Source organism: Hippichthys cyanospilos, chromosome 16 (assembly GCF_059441005.1).
Source record: "Hippichthys cyanospilos isolate Australia breed blue-spotted pipefish chromosome 16, RoL_Hcya_1.0, whole genome shotgun sequence".
Lineage (NCBI taxonomy): Eukaryota > Metazoa > Chordata > Actinopteri > Syngnathiformes > Syngnathidae > Hippichthys > Hippichthys cyanospilos.
The window spans coordinates 16,956,906-16,976,723 of NC_142384.1; the positions used below are offsets into that span (position 1 = coordinate 16,956,906).

General features: G+C 46.5%; 4 protein-coding genes across 6 annotated transcripts; 2 read left to right on the plus strand and 2 right to left on the minus strand.

Annotated features, from left to right (window-relative positions):
* Positions 1–201: 201 nt before the first annotated feature.
* On the minus strand, positions 202–2,641 carry mettl23 (methyltransferase 23, arginine). Of its 2 annotated transcripts, none has more exons than XM_088436962.1 (5): positions 2,504–2,641; positions 1,766–1,870; positions 1,467–1,704; positions 1,313–1,397; positions 202–821 (listed from the first exon to the last, which is right to left on the minus strand). In XM_088436962.1, exons 1-5 carry the CDS (start codon positions 2,525–2,527, stop codon positions 653–655), a joined length of 621 nt encoding a protein of 206 aa, XP_088293088.1. In that variant the 5' UTR covers positions 2,528–2,641; the 3' UTR covers positions 202–652. The 2 variants fall into 2 exon arrangements, with proteins under 2 accessions (XP_088293088.1, XP_088293087.1); XM_088436961.1 differs by having other exon boundaries at positions 2,355–2,539.
* On the plus strand, positions 2,629–5,385 carry jmjd6 (jumonji domain containing 6, arginine demethylase and lysine hydroxylase). Its single transcript, XM_088436960.1, has 6 exons — positions 2,629–3,026; positions 3,287–3,675; positions 3,749–4,035; positions 4,247–4,382; positions 4,899–5,028; positions 5,095–5,385. The coding sequence occupies exons 1-6, from the start codon at positions 2,898–2,900 to the stop codon at positions 5,224–5,226; spliced, it is 1,203 nt and encodes a 400-aa protein (XP_088293086.1). The 5' UTR covers positions 2,629–2,897; the 3' UTR covers positions 5,227–5,385.
* Positions 5,386–6,284: 899 nt separating this feature from the next.
* Positions 6,285–11,745, plus strand: LOC148411012 (uncharacterized). 2 transcript variants are annotated; one of them, XM_088436958.1, is made up of 4 exons: positions 6,285–6,578; positions 7,324–8,191; positions 9,094–9,214; positions 10,704–11,745. In XM_088436958.1, the coding sequence occupies exons 1-4, from the start codon at positions 6,411–6,413 to the stop codon at positions 10,816–10,818; spliced, it is 1,272 nt and encodes a 423-aa protein (XP_088293084.1). In that variant the 5' UTR covers positions 6,285–6,410; the 3' UTR covers positions 10,819–11,745. The 2 variants fall into 2 exon arrangements, with proteins under 2 accessions (XP_088293084.1, XP_088293085.1); XM_088436959.1 differs by lacking the exon at positions 10,704–11,745 and adding an exon at positions 9,750–10,689 and having other exon boundaries at positions 6,288–6,578.
* Positions 11,746–11,903: 158 nt separating this feature from the next.
* On the minus strand, positions 11,904–19,604 carry cdc27 (cell division cycle 27). The gene is made up of 20 exons (XM_088436957.1): positions 19,439–19,604; positions 17,303–17,378; positions 17,090–17,237; positions 16,898–17,023; positions 16,736–16,833; positions 16,515–16,660; positions 15,870–16,090; positions 15,694–15,793; positions 15,501–15,610; positions 15,339–15,438; positions 14,631–14,811; positions 14,377–14,549; positions 14,111–14,263; positions 13,949–14,029; positions 13,453–13,580; positions 13,272–13,389; positions 13,074–13,202; positions 12,458–12,532; positions 12,202–12,331; positions 11,904–12,131 (listed from the first exon to the last, which is right to left on the minus strand). Exons 1-20 carry the CDS (start codon positions 19,463–19,465, stop codon positions 12,070–12,072), a joined length of 2,382 nt encoding a protein of 793 aa, XP_088293083.1. The 5' UTR covers positions 19,466–19,604; the 3' UTR covers positions 11,904–12,069.
* Positions 19,605–19,818: the final 214 nt, after the last annotated feature.

The window sequence follows — 19,818 nt, forward strand, 5'->3', positions numbered from 1 at the left end:
CAACACTGGCTATTTTATGAAGTTTAATTGAATCATGAACACAGCATAAACAAGAACTGTAATTGCTACTGCCGTTTCCGTTTTTTCATTCATTTACTCACGGTAGGAAAATACGACATGTAGACATCTGTCTTGTTTCTAGTGTCTGTCACAAGTCCAAGTTTAAAATCAACATTTAAGTCACGCTCTCAGCATTCAACCTACACTTAAAACAAAACTTTATTCGGCATCACAACATGCTGAAACAGTCTTAGTGAAACACAAAGCGAAGAAATATATAATAAAAAACACTCTATTCTTTCACATCGGTAGACTGGATTCTCCTATACTTAACTTTGCTTACAAAACCTTGTATTCCCATTCTTTACTTTGCTTACAAAATCTTGTATTTAATTAAATTCGCCCTATATTCCATTTTTTTTTAATTGTGCAAAAAAAAAAGAAAAAAAAAAGCTTTGTAAGCTTTACTTAACCAATACGCAATCAACGGTTTTCATGAGCATTTTAAATTGGATGGACATGTCAGCTCATTCGTTGTCTCCATCATGTCCAACAAAGCTCCATGGATAAAACCCAACAGCGCACCCGCTTGATCTTTGTGTCCTTCCAGTTGCTCTCATTGTTACTTAGGGCACACAAGTAAGAAAAAAACTCATGTGTCCTTGTCCTTCTTGTTCGTAATAATCATCATCTGAATGGTGTGGTTGCCGGGAAGATTGGATCCCGCCAGTTCGGATTTGTTGGCGTCAAATGTGTCCAGATCAACGTCCACGCAGGCCAGCTTCCATCTGTGCAAAAGTGCCTCGATGCTCCAGTCGGCACTACAAGACATGCAAACACATTTCTGCTAAAGCAAGTGATTTTGTGCTTTGCACGTCCCCCGTTACAACTTGTGTTTCCCAGTGTAGCTATAGAGAATGACTAAAGGATTCTGAACACAGCTGTGATGACACTATTTAGGACAGTGCCTCTCAACCTTTTTGAATGAGGATTTTTTTTTTCCAAATACCTTTTAATCGGTGCAAAGCATTTTAGATTAAAATAAAAATACACAGTCATCAGAGACTTTGTGTTCCAATTACTTTTCTCTTAATTTGTAAAGAGAAATGTAATGCACCCGTCAGGACATCAAAAAGCACTAAATTAGATTTTAAAACTTGTTATGATCTCATGTACTCCCTGTGCCTTCATGTACCCCGTGTGAGAATCGCAGATTTGGTTGATAACCACTGAGATGCCGCACTGATAAAACAATAACCCATGATGCGTAAGGAATGTGGGTGAAATCATTAAGGAAGAAAAAATGACGCACTTTCGTTCTTGGTATGTCACCCAAAATTCAGCATCGGGGTTCTTTCGTAGAAGAAAAGCCACAGTGACCAGGATGTCTTCAAAATCTGCGATCAATTGAAAGGAGTAGTATCATTTTTCCACTTCAGAATTTTTGGTTCAAGCGACGCGGTTACCAAACGGCTCATAGAAAACGTCAGACGCCAAGATGAGGCGGAGGGGCGGAAGCTGTAGCAGATGAGGGGAGATTTCCCCCCAGGTGAGTGGCACCGTTATCACATCATGCAGACCGTTGGCCTCGCAGCTGCGTTTGCAGTTCTGCATGCAGTCCGGTGAATCAGCATCGTCAGACAAAATGACCTTTGCGCCGCAGAGGGACGCCAGCACACCTGGAAGACTCACGCCGGCACTCAGCTGTGGAAGAAACGTTATCGTTACCATCGGCGTCACCGTTGTAAGGGTCTACCAGACTCACCTCCAGCACAGTCTTATCCTTCATGTCAGCTCGTCTGCTCCAGATGTACTGAGCCAAAACCACTGCACAAGGCCACACGTACATGCCGTATTGCGGGTCGAGGACCTGTCCCCATAACAGTTTGTCTTTAACAAGCAAGCCAAAATAATCATCACTCATGAACATTTTTCAACAAAATTCTTGAGCCATCACTACATTTGTGAATAAAGATGTTATGCAATGTCAATAGTCATTGTATTGTAATTATTGTTAAAACTATAAGATCGCTCAGAAAAAGAAAAGAAAAGAAAGACTCTCTTCTTACTCCAGATCACACAACTTTGCTTTTGGGTTTTTTTATTCATCTGTTTTGGGGTGACGTCACACACGATAAAGAATTAAGCATGAATTCAGACAACGGAGCAATATCGCGAGAAACCTTTTGATTCGGGTTTGTTTTGGCTATGCATGAGGTGCGTTCGAAGACCACGCATAAAATGGGACACTCCTAACTGAAAAAAAACGCAAACCCGTTTTAATGCCGTCGAAAGAATTTTCCGTAACTGATAAATTGTGCAATATTTTGTTGTCGCCTCGCTTGCGGTTTTACCTCAGGAATGGAAACACACAGCGACTCATGCGTACCATCGCCCTTGATTTCTTCAAAGGTAAAAATTTTCGTAGCCACTTTTGGACTTTTGGATTTTGTGTGACTCATTTCCTATTAGAATACGTAACGCATAATTTCTAGCAATTCACCGTCAAAATGTCGAAAAGTCTCATTGCCGGAGAAGCTTTTCCGGTGACCTCGACCAATCACATCAGCGTATTGGGCGGAAAAGTCCACGTGACATTGACCAATGAGCGTCAATTAAATGCCTAGGGGCGTGTCCCGTGCGACAACCAGTTGCGGCAGCATTGTGTCTCACTGTTGCTGCTAACGCAACTAGCTTCTCCCTACTCGCCATGCTGGCGCATTAAACGACATTTTCAACGTCGTAAGAGTTCACATGGAACTACGTTGGCTGTGTTTCAATGTCTCTTCCGGGAACTAGCTCGCCGGCTATCTCTCGATACCGCTGAGAAGCGAGTGAGCCCACACAGCTGTTAGCGTCTCGTTAGCTTGCTAAATTAGCGACGTTCGCCGAACGGAATGAACCACAAGAGCAAGAAGAGGATTAAAGAGGCCAAACGGAGCGCCAGGCCCGAATTGAAGGATTCGCTAGATTGGATCAAGCACGCTTATCACGACACTTTCAACGTGTCGCACAGCTCTGTCAAGGTAACTGGAAATTAGCACGCTAGGCTAAGCTAACGACGGCTAACTCGCCCTTTCGAGAATCTTCTGGAGAATCTTCTCATCGTGATCACAACCCAAGGACATTCGCTCAATCTTAACTTTCGCAGATCATATAATTCCGTTCACGGAATAACAATCACGTAGGCCGGCGAGTAATAAGTCAACGTCAAGAGCACTGTAGGTAGGCTAAGGCGAATGTGCAAAGTTTGAAAGTGTGCTTCTGTCCACGTTTGTCGCCACAGGATAATGTAGAACGAGTGGACGCGATTCGTCTGAGCCCCGAAAACTTCATCGAGCGCTTCGAGAGGCCCTACAAGCCCGTGGTTCTGCTCAACTGTCAGGAGTCATGGCCCGCGCGGCAAAAATGGACTTTGGAGCGTCTCAAACGCAAGTACCGCAACCAGAAGTTCAAATGCGGCGAGGACAACGACGGCTACTCGGTCAAGATGAAGATGAAGTACTACGTGGACTACCTGGAGAGCACGCGCGACGACAGCCCGCTCTACATCTTCGACAGCAGCTACGGCGAGCACGCCAAACGACGGAAACTGCTGCAAGATTACGAGGTGCCCGTCTTCTTCACCGACGACCTTTTCCAGTTCGCCGGAGAGAAGCGGCGGCCGCCTTACAGGTGGGGATCCCTTTCGGGATTCTGTGCATGCGTTCTGCCTTGGCGCGACCCAAGATTTTGGTTTTGTCCTCAGATGGTTTGTGATGGGCCCAGCTCGCTCCGGCACCGGCATCCACATCGACCCCCTGGGCACCAGCGCCTGGAACGCACTGGTCCAGGGGCATAAGAGATGGTGCCTTTTTCCCACCAACACTCCCCGAGACCTCATCAAAGTGACCCGCGAGGATGGAGGCAACCAGCAGGACGAGGCCATCACCTGGTTTAACGTGGTCTACCCCCGCACGCAGCAGCCCGGCTGGCCTCCTGAGTTCCGACCGCTCGAGATCCTGCAGAAACCTGGAGAGACTGTCTTTGTGCCGGGTAGGCATGGGCCGAACTTGACGGTTTTCTATTTAGTCATTTCTCAACAAGGAACAACATGTAGATCTGAGTCAAACAAGACACCTATTTGAAGTAACTTAGATGCCAGACAAGAGATCATTTGTGTTTTGTCTCCTTTTCGAAGCGTTTGACCTTTGTGAGTGCTGTCCAACCGAGTTGCGTGTTGATGTTTTGGTTGTCACGGCAACAGGCGGCTGGTGGCACGTGGTGCTCAACCTGGACACGACCATTGCCGTCACGCAGAACTTCGCCAGCACCACAAACTTCCCCATTGTCTGGCACAAAACTGTACGGGGGCGGCCCAAGCTTTCCAGGAAGTGGTACCGGTAAGAAGTGCGCCATTTCCGTGACGCTAAAACGTTAATATCAGGCTTTGGAATTTTCCAGTTCTCACCTGCTCTGTTTTAGGTTCAATTTTGTGAGGCAAAGTTTGAGGCAGGGCTTTCAAATTCGTTAAGAATCAATCATCCCAAAGCACTTGTGTCAACCTCAAGGCCCGGGGGCCAGGGCCAGGCTTGCTACATCGTTATATGTGGCCCGCGAAATGCTGATTTAACTTCAAGCTTCTGCCTAAAATACCAAACTTGCAAGTTGCCTTCAACTTCAAAGTTTGCTGAGAAAAAACAAGCATATTTATATTCACAATCCCTCTTTCGAGCAGTTTTTGTTGGCCTCTGATTTCAAACAAAAAATTCCGTTGACATTTTTAGACTGCATAGTGGAGCAAGTAAGGATTGAGTTTAGCATCAAAAGATTTGTTTTAAGTCACGGGACTTGGATTTGGGGTCTTGGTGTTAACGAGGCGCATGCTGAGCACCTTTGTTTGCGTGCGCGGCATTGAGGATTCTGAAGCAGGAGCGACCCGACCTGGCGGCGCTGGCCGACCGAGTGGACCTGCAGGAGTCGACGGGCATCGCGTCCGACAGCTCCAGCGACTCGTCCTCGTCCTCATCCAGCTCGTCCGACTCGGACGTACGTTATGCCGACGTCGCCCCGCTCGCTTCTTGCTTCTGGCGCTGACCGCCGCTGTCCACGCAGGCCGAGTCGTGCTCGGAAGGCGACGCGTCGTCCCACCGCAGGAAGAAGAGACGCACGTGCGGCTCGGCGGCTAACGGAGACGCCCGCGGGCTGGACGACTGCCTCAGTAAAGAGAGGAGCTCATCGCGGTGATGACATCGCGCTCCACACAACAGACTTTTTTTTTTTTTAACTGTGACGATAAAGACGATCGTTCCTGCAGCTGCAATCTTTCAGCTCGGTCCCGGACGCACATGTGCCTTTGTCAAACATCACTTGTGTTGATCAATAAAATGTTTTGTAAGATTGGAATGGCGGTGTTGAGTGCTTCGCCTGCAGGGGTGACTCCATGGTCTTAACTAGTTTCAACTAATAGGTGTGCAAGAGTTTACAAAGATCAGGAAGTCAAATAAGAAAAGAGGGCAAAGCTACACGAGGGCTAAACTCGAAGGTCAGCAACAATCCAAGAGCTATTTTGACTTCATGGAATCCACGGAACATTTTTGACATCTAAAGTCAAGATAATATTGTTTATGAAAAACAATCTCATCACAATCTCAAATGCCATGTTTTGTGAGAAATGTTCCCAATGCAAACCGTTGAGTCAGCTGTAGAATTACTTTTCACCGTGTCACAGCCAACTTGACATCTCTCACTTTGACAAATGTAACATTTTTGGCGTTTGTGGCAGTTGATTGTTTTTGTTTTGTTTTTAGTTTGAGCCATACAGAATTTAATTCTGCTTACTCGGAATATTCGGATGACCACATAGTGTGAAGAATTCTATTTGTAAAGTAAGCCAAATAAAACATTTACAATAACAGTTAAAATATGTAAACATCAAGAACTCTCACACATCAAGAGGTCCAAATACTCTTGGAAATACGCAGCTGTGAACTAAAAGTCATTCAGGTCATAAAGGAAAATCGACATCACAAAGTCATCCTCGCAAACATTTGCCCACTTCGAATGATGACGAATCTGAAACATTGTGGTTTGAATCATATATTTATGAAGTAAAATATTTGTTTCGTTGCTATAGTCTGGACGACTCTAGTATCGATTTAAAATGTAAGGATTTTTTAAACTTTGGCTACAACTGACATGCAAAATTTGGAAAACAAGTTACATTTTAGCGCTCGTTATTTTTCAAAGGCACAGCGGAGTTGTAGACTCCTGGCGTAGCTAAAGTCATCTCGGCTTTATTTTGAAACGTGACCGGACGTGTAGGTCTCAGCGGACGTTTCAGAGCGCTTGACGCGGGATTACAAAAGAAGGCGCGCGTAGGTGGCGCGTACGTGCGTGCACGCGCTCGTCCAGCAAACAGTCCGTCCATCATGGAGCTGGAACAAATGGAGTTGGAGCCGAGCGTCGTCGTTTTCACGGCGCTGGCACTTCTGGTGGCCGCCGCGGTTCTTCTGCGCCGCTTCAAGGCCCCTTCGGTCGCATCCTCTCCGGCCGACACCCGTGCGGATGACTTGCCTCCGTTAGCGGATCTGCATCAGGTTGTCCCTCATTCCCAATTCATTTGATTACACTGATTTGTTGTCTTTAAAATCACGCCTCGTTAAAAACAGAACAAAAACCGCTCAAGAGAATCAGCATTGTCTTTGTCCCCTTTGTTGTCCCGTTTCAACGCGTTAATCGCCTTTAAGAGATGAGAGCAGGTAAATCTCCCACGGATCTTAGCGACAATTCGCAACCAAGTGTACTTCAGTTTCACGTCAACGAGTTCCAAGTTTGGCGTGAAAATACCCCATAAAACGGTATACCGGTTCGGGTACTATGATCTTGACCCAAAGTTTCCTGATCGCAATTTTTTTTGGCGTGGTCTCACGTTACAACTCCTCGTTTTGACATTTCAACTTTGCAATGTTGTGCAGTGATCAGCAACTACATTTGGAGCTATCAATCATGTAAACACACTCGAAAATTTAAATTCTAAAACGTAATTATAAGTAAAAAAAAATCACTAGTTAAAAAGTCAGGTCAAAACAAATAAAATGGATACCAAGGAGATGGGCTTCAAGTTCCTGAAAGCTTGCAGTGTTCCTAGTAAAAAGGACCAGCGTATGTTGAAGACGTGTGTCGTGTGTCACGGTGTCAGCAGCAGGCGGTGGCAGCTTGTCAACCGTGTCTTGATCTGCAAGTGACAGCGTGGGGGTGGGGGCAGAACCTTAGACTCCTGTAACAACGTTCTTCCGATCAAAAATTCGTGACTGAGACAAACCTTTGATTTTTGTTTTTTAGACTGCCCCGGAACCAAATGCGGATTCAGAAAATGAACCAGAACCTGTCCAAGAGCCCCATTCTTGTACAGACGCAACCTCTGCAACAGAGACCCTTCATGAACCGGCTTGTGGTTCAGAGCGTGGTCCGGAAGCCTTGTCGGTACCAGACCGTGTTTCCGAACCATCGACGAAACTTTTGCCTGACCCGATCGACGAATCCGGTGAAGAAAACGCTTCTGAAGCCGAGCCAGTCTTAGCATCGAATTTAGGTCCAGAAACTGCCCCTCAGCCAGAAGGTGTCACTGAACCCGAACCGGTTCCGGTTCTGTCAGGACCGGAAACAGCCTCTCAGCTAGAGCCTGCTGGTGAATCACTTTCACCACCGGAACCGGCTCCGGAAAGTGTCACTCAGCCAGAACCTGTGTCTGAAACACCAAGACACCTTCCTGAAACACTTACTCCACCTGAACCTGAACCTGTACCTGAAACACTTGTAGCACCGGAACCAGTTCAAGAAACTGTCACTCGATTAGAGTCTGCCATAGAATCAAGTAGTGTTCTGGACCAAGTCTCGGAATCTACAGCAAAAGCTGGACTCAAACAAGGTTCAGATGCTGAACCATCCTCGGAACCAAAACCAGAAGCAGTTTCTGAACCAGTATTGATAGCACAGGTCGCTCCAGAGGTAGAGCCACCTTCAGAACAACAATTAGATCTCCGGTCAGAATCAGAGGTCTTGCAAGTTGTGACCGTACCCGTTTCGGTCCACCCGGATGAATCTGTGGTAACATCGCTCCCAAGATCCGACCAGGAGCCGCCCCAAACCACCGAACCCGCTTCCTCAATGCCAGTCGAAGCGCTACCTCAGGTGGAACGCGAGCTTAACGGTAAGAACGCTCACACTCGCGTAAAAATCGGATCATGTGACTGTGAAATGTGTATTATGATTTTTCGGATATATTGTGGATTTGATTTGCATTTTTCTCAACCACCTAAAGCTATATATATACTATAAATTAATTAAAAAATACTAATAAATGTAATGGGGGTAACTTTTTTCAGCTCCCCAAAAAAATGTGAAAAGGTAAAGCGAGAATGATTAGCATACTTAGCAAAGCTAAATGGATTAAAAAAAAAATGTCATTTTTAGGCCAATATCGATACTTATAAAACACAAATTTGCCATTCAACGCCCCACCTTAACAAGAATGGAGCCAGGTGAAAACGTTTTTGTACCCCTAAGCACTTTTTTTGGCTCTGCATTTCACATTAGCAATTAGCATGCTTAGCAACTCCTCATTAGCCTTTGGTGAAAGCGCGAATTGTTAGCTGGATAGTTTATTTTTCACCATCCACCTGGCGCCGTTTGTTACTGTTACTGAGCAAGCTAGCTTAGCGCCTAACGTTGCCGAGTAGCTGCTAAGAGTGTGTGTGCACATTATTATTATTGTTTTTTTGCTAGTTCATAGCTGGCTTTTGCGACCTGTCCACAGTTAGCATTCCGCTGGTCGGTGATTTTAGCTTGAAAACTCTAGCTTTGAGATGGCCATTTTGTATTCCTTGCTCCAATCGGGGCAGGAATCAACCAATTAGGGCATCCAGGAAGTTGCGCTGTTTATGGGCGGGGCCACCATCTGCCACTTGATGCGAAGCGCAGTCCGACGCATCTTAGCCTGTCGGGCCAAAGTCATCTGTAATTCAATTAAGAGATTAATCTGCTCGCCCGTGATGTCACCGCTCATCTGGAAATGGAAGGGCTTACCGGGAAAATGTGCCGCTTGTTTTTCAGGCGAAGCTGGCGCCGCCGCGGGGGCGGAGGAGGAGGAGGACAAAGTGACGTTCACGCCAGGAAAAAAAGCAAACAAGTTTGAAACGCTGATGACCAAAGAGGAGATGGAGGAGGAGCAAAGGTCAGCTAGTGAGAATGAGGTCATCAAAGTCAAACCTTCCAGCGTTTTTTTTTTCTTCCTTTTTTTTTTCTTCAGTGTGATGCTAGCTTTACTAAGGTTTGCACCTCGTTCGGTACCGTTAACGGCTACAGACGTAGATCCATTTGAACTCATTCACTGCCACTGACTTATGTAGACGTCAAAGAGGGATTTTACTGCTCTGGCGGTGAATGAGTTAAAAGGTGATCACTGGTAAGCATGTGCAGGTATAGCTTTTTCATTTTAGCTATTTTACTGCCGTTGACGGCTATAGACGTCGAAGAGCCTTTTGAACTTCACTGCCATCGACGGCTATAGACGTCAGATTTATTTTTTTTTAATATGCAGGCAGTGAGTTGAGGAAAAAATATCCAATTAGTTTTGCCCTCATTAGGGTGGCTTTAGGGTGAACTTGGACAAGGGAACCGTGACACCCCCCCCCCCCCCCCCCAAATGCATGGAAACAAGAAATATTCGCCGAGAAAAAAAAAGTTGATTCTTTGTTGTTTCGTTTCAGCTAAACTGTGACTACGAGAACCAAATGGAAGACGAGTGGACGAAAAGTGATGAAAATGGATTATATAGGGGGGAAAGGGGAAAATAAAATTACTTTATGCAAACAAGTAAAAGGTTAAAGTGCTCTGTCCTTTATCGATCCAAGTTTCCGTGTGAAGCTTAAAAAAAAACATTTGAGAGGGGAATCCACGTGAATAATGTTCTTTACAACATGGTTGTGTTTTTACTTTATCATCTCGTGAAACGCCAGCAGTTTTTATTTATTTTTTGCGTTCTGAAAATTTCCCGGGCAGCCCAAACCTTCTCTCTGTCCATTCCCATAAAAAAAAAAAAAAAAAGGCGTTGACAATTGTTGGCCTTCCTTGGTTGCGTTTCCATTGACGCATTTTCACGTCAACGGCACCCAAAAGTATATTGCGTTTGCAGCAAAATGCGCCTTTTTTATCCGTTTTGTCAACTCAAAATGGCAAATCACTGCTCAGCTTGCAAAAAGGTCCACAAGCAAACTTTGAAAACAGGTGTGCTGATGTACTTGTTACCCTAGCAACAGATGACGTCATTTCCATTTGAGCGTGAGTGAGATGGTTAAAAATGGCTGATTCTGCTGCTTAATTCATATTCCACAATCACCATATTAATCAGAACACATTAAAACTGATAGGGCTGTATAGACTGGGCAAACAAAGCTTGGTGAAACACTTGTAATAATTTTCTTTTATCTAGATGGCGCCCTAAGTGGCAGGGGGAATTAAATTCATTTTTTTCTTCCTCTTTAACTAATTGACCTTTCAGAACCAAACAATCACAAAGCGTTCATGTTAGCATCCCCGAGATGTTTTGATGGTCATTTTCAGGATTCGTGATCCCTCATTGGTTAACGAAACATTGTGTCCATTCACCTGCCATCCATCTGTCCGTCTGTCCGTCCGTCCGTCCACCCATCATGTCCTCCCAGGGTGCAGCAGGAGCAGCTGGCAGCTATCTTCTTGCTGCTGAGGGAGAACGCAGAGGTTCTGGGTGAGGTGACCGAGGGCGACATGGAGGAGCAGCTCAAGCTCTACTCGCTGTGACCTCGCCGGTAACGTCAACCGGAACGCCGTCCAGCCCGCCGATTCTTGGCCTTCCGTTTGCAAAGTGCTAGCATAGATGCTACATTTGCACTACTGTTGGAAAATACAAACGCTTGTGCTACTCTTCGGCACAAAAAGGAATGGATTTCCAGGCAAACAATTTGCCTTCTCACACTCCGCTGGTGATGGAGCAATTGGGGCTTCACCAAAATGCTCAAGGGCACTTGGACGCCGGCAAACTACGCTCTCATTGGCTGACTCCCATGTCACTTGCTATGCCCCACCTTTTAGAGCCACACATTCAAAGGCGCAGAGTATAGCGTGGAACGTGGGATTAGCTCCATCTCACATGCATATTTTGTATTGGTACTATTCATAAAGCTTTGAAATGGTGTTAGTATTCCCAAAAAATATTTATATACAGTATACACACACACACACCAGTTAGTGCATTGTTTTTCCAATTAGTTTTTTCTAATATAAAATGTTTTCATTAATCAGTTTATTATACTTTTCCATTTTTTTTTGTACCTTTTTCTTTCCAATGTGGTAGTTGTATTACAGTAAAATCTCATTTTTCATCAAATGTTTTTGTTTACGATAAAATCCTTGAATTTATTCAATTTTTCTTTATACTAAGTTACTTACCCCAATTACAGTATTTGCATTTTTTTTAAATTTTTCTGTTTCTCATTTCATGCTTATTGTGTGTTTTCTCCATTGTTTAATTTAAATTTTAGACATTTATGTTGGTCATTTTTACTTATTTTTTTTTACATTTCTTGCATCTTCCTAGCATTAGCAACATATTTTTTTCTGGTTGAAATACTCTTAAAAGTCAAACCTTTGTATATTTAAAAATGAAAAAGAACGTTTTAAACCAAAGGTCAAAACCTTTGTTCGCTAAATAAAAATAACCGCAGCATATTTCACTGTTCCTCTAATCATGTCCTTTCCCTGGCACGTCGGATTGATTAGACAATGGCCCACAGACCCTTAGCCAATCAGAACACAGAACAAAAAGCGGGGTCTAGTTTAGCTAATCAGGATGCAGAACAAAACACATGTCAACAAGTGGTGCAGACTAACTTTTGGATGATACATTTATTGATTAATTTCCATAACTATGATAAAAATAACATTAAAAAAAAAAAACCACCTCTGGCATCAGAGATTGTGCTGAACGACAACGGGAGGGGTCTGAGCGCGACAGTCCCTTTCAACCAATCACAACACAAAACGAAGGGGGATTCAAAATTCATCTGCTTCCGTCATGACGCTGCTGTCCTGACTGTCGTCCACTTCCAAGACGGCTGAAAGACAAATGGTCGCCGTGATGGCAGGTCGTCACAGGTTGCCGACTACGACCGGGATGATGCGTACCTTCGTCCTCGGGCAAATATCTTTTATCGATGGCTTCTTTGATCTGGTTGTTTGCTCCTTTGGGGTCCAGATCCATTGCCCAGCTGAAGTTCATGAGCGCCAGGTGCGTCTGACCCAGTTTCTTGTACACCTGACAGGCACAGAATTACCATTTTTATGTGTGTGTGTGTGTATGTATACACACACACACACACACACACATGACACCTAAAGAACCTCACGCTTGAAAAGGAGAAAACTTGCTAAACGCGGTTACCTTGCCGATGAGAAAATAAACCAGTGATTCTTTGGGAACGATCTGCTTCAGCTCCTCCAGCTCTTGAAGAGCTGCCTGCACAGACACACACACACACACACACACATCGTGCACTTGAGATTTTAGCCCCAAAAGCATTTCAGTTCATCTGGCTGATTCATTTCGACCTCTACACCAGATTTGAACAGCGTTCCCACAGCTAGCAGCAAATCTGACAAAGGGTTTGCTTTGCTTTTCAAATTAGGAACAACGTCATTGGAAAACAAAGTAACTGCTAAACTGTTGTGGTGTCCCCTTTCCAAAACATTTTTTTCGAAAGACGCTGAATAACGTCACTTCAAACGTCGTTTCAACGGTTAATTAAACACACGTTTGATTTCTCCGCCGAAATATTATCCCCCTTTACTGATGCGCTTCTAGGCATTCTTTGCTTATTCTGCTGAGGGCAGCCGCGCGGCGAGCGGTGCGGCTTCAGTAAACGAGACGTTTCACTTTTGGTTAGAAACATCAGCGCCATAAAACTCAGATTTAAGACGAAATTAAGTGGCAACGTGGCGGGAGTCATTTATATGCACACGGCTCACTGCGGAACAATAATGGCCGTTTGTCGGAATACCTTGTACTTGTCGTTGGCAAAGAGGATGGACGCTCGGTGGAACTTGCAGAGAGGATTCTTCGGGTCGATCCCGATGGCTTTGTTCAAGGTCTCTAAAGCCGCGTCGGACCTTTTCAAGGCGTGCTGCACCTGCCATAGTTTTTCCAGATTAGTTAGCGAGCCGGCGAGTCGGGCTTCCCCGGCCGCAGCCCGACGTACCACCCCGACGTGGCAGAGCAGCACCGAGCTCTGCGGGTTGATGCTGAGCGCTTTGATGAAGTGGATTTCAGCCAGGTTGAACTTCTCCTGCTTGAAGTAGATCATCCCCAGACCGTACCTGTGACGCCACCCGACGCTTTTTATTATTATTCCTTTCGTCTTTGGCGGCGTATTGACCTACCAGGCGTTGTAGTGTCTGTTGCTGACTCGGATGGCGTTTCGGAAGCACGCCAGCGCTCGCTCCAGTTCCTCCGTCATGACGAACTCGTGGCCCAGTAGCGTGTAGGCGTACGCGAAGCTGGGGTCCACCTGGATGGGGAGCAAAAATGTCCTTTTGCCGCTTTTATTGCTTCTATGAACACAGATGCTACGATTGATTGAAAATCCATCGTTTTGATAAGAGACCTAAAATTCTCCAAATGTTTCAGGAATTATTCTCAAATTACTTTAGTCCTGTTTGAAAGCAGACTAATTATCAATTGGAATCAAAATAGTCCTTTGCAAAAATCAGTTTTTACACCGGGACTCCTCTGAGGATTTTATGACTTTGTAAACCTAACCACCAACCAAATCATCAAGGAAAAACAACAATGCAAAAATTAAAAGCCCCTCCATGCAAAAAAAAAATATACAGGGGGTCTTCTGATCTATTATTGATAATATTGGTGAGAACTCACCTGGATGGCCCTCTGGAAGAACTTAATAGCGATGTCGTGCTCCCTCTGCAGGCTGAAACAGTTCCCCGCCACGCACCAGGCCTGCAGGGACACGCGGCGGCGGACGGATGAGGACACGACCCGGGCCACCCCGACCGACTTTTTAACGAGGGACGGCCAGACCTCGGGGCAGTTTTTGTCCATGTCCGTCAGGTCTTTGGCCAGGGCCGACAGAGCCACGTCTTTCTGTAGGTGCCACAAGGTGGTGGAGTAGATCTCCATGCCCTCCACCCGGTACGACTCCATCCGACGCACCTCGCTGAACAGACGCTCTGCCTGAAAAACGCGCAATTCCATTACTGGACCGCTTAACGATTACTAAGCAATTGTCCGGCGATGCATGGCGGGTGCCGCAATACTCGCATTTGGATCCTCTTCTTCCGGCTTACCTGCGTGTATTCGGCCAGCTCGAAGTAGGCCCGTCCGATGTGCGTGAGGACCCAACCCGTGTTGTAGTGCTGCGGCGGGAGGGAGGTGAGGATGGCGATGGCCTCTCGGCAGTTGTACGAGCACAGCGCCTGGTAGCCGCGCCCCAGCTCCCGAAGCAACGCCAGCACGCCGTCTGCGGGGACGGCGCCGGACGCGCTGGCTTCAAGCGGCCGGACTGAACGGGAGCGAGCGGGCGACGGCGAGCCGACCTCACCTGCGGCCGCCCTCTGGTGCTGCGGCACCTTGGCGTCGGCCAGGCCCAGGCCCGGATCCAGGCGGAGGATGTCCAGGCTCTCGTTCAGGTTGCCGCTGTTGGACGTCTTGTTGGATTTGCATTTGGTTTTGCGGTTGGGGATCTTGGTGGGGAACTTCATCTTTAACTTCTTGCTGTTCTCCTGCGCGCAACAAGCCGCAGTCCGTCTGGGGAAATCGCTCGCTCGATTCGTTTCGGGGCAAATATGAACCCTTGTTTTTGTCCGATCAAAGGCATTTCACGTCGAGGTGGGAAGCGTTGAAAGAATGGAGCTGAAATTTCACCCAGATGGTGACCACGTCAATTTGGTTATCGCACTAGCGGGAGGGTGCTCTTTGATACTGTGGTGATTCGGTAGACAAACAAGTTGACATAAGTAACCTTAATTAGCATCATTTCCAGTAAAACTTGATTTCAGGGATGCGTGCGCGACATGATGCCGCGACATGATGCCGGGATTGTTTTCAAAATAAGACTTTGATGCCCGTATGTTATTTCCGGAAGTTTATTTTGAAGTTGACATGTAGTACTCATGCTAGCATAAACGCTCGTTTTAGCGGTTAGCTTGACTTCTTCTTCAAAGCGTACACCAGACCAAAACAACAAATCCTCGAGCTTTTTTTTTTTTGAACGAGGTACTCGAATGGCTCAAGCCCGAGCGCGCACTACCTTGGCAGTGGAGCTGGCGCTTGTGAAGAGTCGGGAACTCCTTCTGGGTTGCACGTTGGGGGGGGCCGACATGCTGGGACTGAGCACCTGAGGGGAACCACTGAGAAAAGGAGAACGGCGTGAGCCGGCAGCGGACGGCGCCAGGGGGGCGACGGCGACTACCTGGTGTGAGGCGCCGAGGTCTGCGAGGGGTTAAAGGGGATCGGGAGGACGTCGCGACTATTCCCGCTCTGACTGAACACCGATTTGGACTGACTCATCCTGGACACAGCCTGAAAGACCACCAGGAGGGAGGAGCTTTCATAATTTGATCAACTTGAGACATCCGGTGGAAAGCGCGGGTGGCGGTTGCTACCTTCTTGCTGGAAGCCGTGGATTGGGTTTCCATGCTAGATGAATAGTTCTGCAGATTTGTCGGGTCGCCCGGGCTGGGCTCCAGCGGCAAGATGCCAAAGCTGGCCCGAGACAAAAAAAAATTGGGACGTTCGACAAGACGCGCACACGTACGCTAGCAAACACTCGTTCACTCACCTAGGTGTGAGCGGACTGAGTGAATTGGGTCCTCCCAGTAAACTCCGCCCACTTTTGGGCTTGTTCTGTTTGGCCAGCAGGGTGCCGGCTGAGGAGAGGGAGACGGGATTGCCCAACAGGGAGCCGGTCTCCGGGGTGATGAGGGACGAGTCGATGTAGGAAAGCGACAAATCCGATGTCTGCTTCCCGTTCGACGATTCTAAATTCAAACGATTTAACTCCTGAGGAAGCAGAAGAGGAACTTAGTCGGTCCGTTTCCTCAACGGCTTTAGAGACGATTAACCCTTTCGTTGGCATGGACGAGAATCCTCCTCTTTCAAAATACTTTGGTTGTGCGCAGTATTTTGTCCAATCCTTCGATCTTTACATCACGGGCATTTTACAAAGGGAAAGCAGTAAAATAAAACACCAGGGAGCTGAAATTTTACCCAAACGGTGACAACAGGTTCGACATGGAATGACCACTTAGTTATGTCAGTGTGCCATCCCATGGCTAAAATACTGCAAGAACGATGTCAAGAAAATGACAGCAAAATTGATCAAAATACTGCACAAGGGTTATATTTAAAAAAAAAACAACAAAAAAAAAATCATTGAATCGAAAGGAAGTATGTCATGGGAAATGGAGAAGAATATGACATGGACCAGTGTGTGCTGCGGGGTCTCCATGAAGGCGGTGTCCATGCGGTGCGAGGGGTTCTGCGCTGGACTTGCAGAGGGTGGCGCCGAGGCTACTGAGCAATGCTGCAAAGAGGACAATCTGAAGACCTGATCTGCATCGGCTTTGTCTCCTGGAACGGTCCGAGAACACAATGAGACGAGGGGCGGAGAGGCAACTGCCGCAGCGTGAGGCGGGAAGGCGTTACCTAGGAGACAAAGGTTCTGGAAAGGTGACCACAGGAACGGGTTGAGCGCCAAACTTCTCTGGAAGCACTCGGCGCCTTTCGCGGCACGATCCGTCTTGCTGCAGACAGACAGGGCGGGTGAGACGCGCGGCCGAGGCGGCGCGAGGTCAGAGGTCAGCTCACCAGTAGATGTGTCCAAGCAGCGATAGCGTGAAGGAAGCAGAATCTCCAAACTCGGTGACGAGGTCATCCTGACTCTTCTGTTTGTTGAGCACGCCGCCGATCAGAACCTGCTCGCCTTCCGCCAATCTGACGGGCGACGAAGACATGGTCACGCCCCTTCTTTGACTCCACCCCTTGGTTGAGGGGACTTACTTGCTGAGCTCCACGCAGCACTTGGCCAATAGGAAGCGCACTTGCGGCGTGGACGAGCTATGAGCCTTCAGCAGCCGGTACGCCTTGTAAGGTTTCCCGGACCGGTAGTAACATGTCGCCAAAAGGTACAGCGCCTCTTCTGACCTCACTGGTGAGCACATATGACATCATCTCAGTGTCACGCAAATGAACTTGCACAAATAGGCCAGTTACCTTCAGCGTAGAGTCTTTCCGCAAGGAAAACGGCGTCCAGGTAAGCGTAGTGGTTGAGTGCCTGCCACACTGCAGCCTGGACACACACACACAATTGTGTGACTTACAGCCTTAGTGGGGACCCCATTGTCATCCTTCATTTCCCAGCCCCGACCCTTAACCGTCACAACTGATTGCGTAACAATAACTATTACTCCAGTGCTTCTCAATTATATTCAAAGCCCGCCCCCAAGGAAAGAGAAAATCATTTGCGCCCTTTCCGCTCGCCACGCTGACTATATATAAGATCATTACCTATAAAAATTGTTAACGTATAGCTAAAACTGGAAAAAAAAGTAATATAAATCGACTTTCAACAACCTTCAATTACTTTTTACAGTGTGCAGACAGGTTACAGGTTAGTCTAAAACTGAAGGAAAAAAAGAGCTTTTCCCCGAGTTCATCCGGGAGCCCCGGCATCAGCCCACTATTTGAGGACTGCTTTAACCAAACCTCAACAAAAATCCAATCCAAACTTGAACTCTAATACCAAGTCTTGAGCCCCACATAGAAGTCTGTACTAGTGGGGCTGACTAAACTGGCCTCAAAAAGACAAATGGTCCCCACGTGATAATAATAGCCCAGAATGTGCCTCAGCATGAACCAAAAATAAACATACAAACACACACTATTTTGATTTCCAGTCTCACCCAAACCTCAACCAATATTAAATTCAAACCCAATCGCTATAACCAAATCTTGAGCCTCATTAAGAGGTCTGGACTAGTAGGGCCCACCAACATGGCCTCACAAGGACAAGAGGTCCCACAAAATCAGTATTATGTAGCCCGAAAGGAAGAAAAAAAAAACACAGTTTAACTTCCATTTAAGCAGTGACACCAATGTCATATTTCACAAACTTTGGAACTACATTTGAAGCGGTATCTCCAGGTGTATATTCTTCAGCAACTCTAAAAGCTAAATCATGTAATATCATATGTTTAGCCAGAGATAACTGCCCCAGTCATGAAGGATTACCGACAATATATTTGCCAGGTGAGCATTTACTGGTGTTTTGTTGTTTGTCTACAATTTGCGTTTTTTTTTCTTTTTTACGTTTTTCCCATAATATTGAAATATGACTTAGGCCAGTGTTTCTCAATTATTTTTCAAAGGTGGCCCTGTGAATTATTAGTTTTTTGTCAAATACCTCCTACAAAGGAAACTTTGGCTGGTTGAACAAAAAAAGATTTAAAACGGACTCACCTTTTGAAACCCTAATTTAAAGTTATTGATTTATTTTTTAGAGCACATCTTTTGTACAATTCTAAAGGAGTGCGCTTTATGTTGATCATTTTAACGCGCAAAAGACAGACCTTTGATCAAATTGAGCTCCAAAGTGGCATACAATAAATCAGACAATGCTGGTACAGTGTTTTACGACTTTTTTCTTCGCAAACAAAAAAAATATATCACACACGGAAGCTAAGTGTCTGCTAGCCCCAATGCTAATCAAACATCGTGATGCCCGTCGGTAGTGAGGCCACATTAAATTTCTTCCGTTTTCTCTACCAAATCGTGTGCCAAGTGACAAACCGCCAGCAGTTGTCATTTATATTTGCAAACGATTTTTGGTACACGCGATCTTGCTGAAAATGCGCTTCAACGGGGTTATCTGCGACAACAACACTTAGCACAGCAGCGTTAGCAACGCGGTTCTCAAATCAAATATTTACAAGAAGAAAATGCACAAGGTGATTTCCTTCTTTCTTCTTGCAGTACTGGTTGTGATGTTATTTGTTGGGCAGCAACAATCAACTCGATTTGACTTGTCCTTTTCTTTGGCCAAGCGTGTTCCTCCAGCCGTGAAATATTTGCAATATCAGATTGGCGCTTGACCTTCGTAACACTTTGCTTCAGGTTTGCAAATAAATAAAAAGAGGATTTGCAAGAAAGGCGAGGGTCTTCTCGCAGTCGCTGCGGCGACGGGAGGCCTGCGCCTGTGCATCCCGAGAAGGCTCAACCTCGGGCGGACCGGAGCCGCAGCTGAGGCCGGCGGGAGGCGGAAGACCAGCGGCAGGCCTCGAGTGGGCGATCGAGCCAAAGTCCTCGGTCCGGCCGGGACAAGGAAATCAAAGGTGGCTTTATTGTTCTTACCTGGACGGGCTCCTGCAGCACCGTCATTCCGTCGCTGTCTTCCCAGACGTTTCTTTCTTCTTCTTCACCTCAGGCTGCGGCACGATTTGAACATTCCGACCGTTAGCGGCCGAAGTCAGCCGAAGAATGCCGAGCACGAGCGGCGGGCAGACCGGAAATGAGAGGGAAAGCGAAGGAAGTTGTTGATGCCCTCGAGAGCGTTGCAAAGGGAACGATCGTCGCTGATTTTGAGAATTGGAACCTTCATTTATATTTTAATTTATCTTTCACGGCTTGACACCGTGATAAAAAAAAAAAATCACAGGTGTTTGGTTTTGTGTGCGTGCTAGTCGCCTGACCCACAGAGGGCAGCAATGTGCTGGACGTGCCCGGAAACGAAT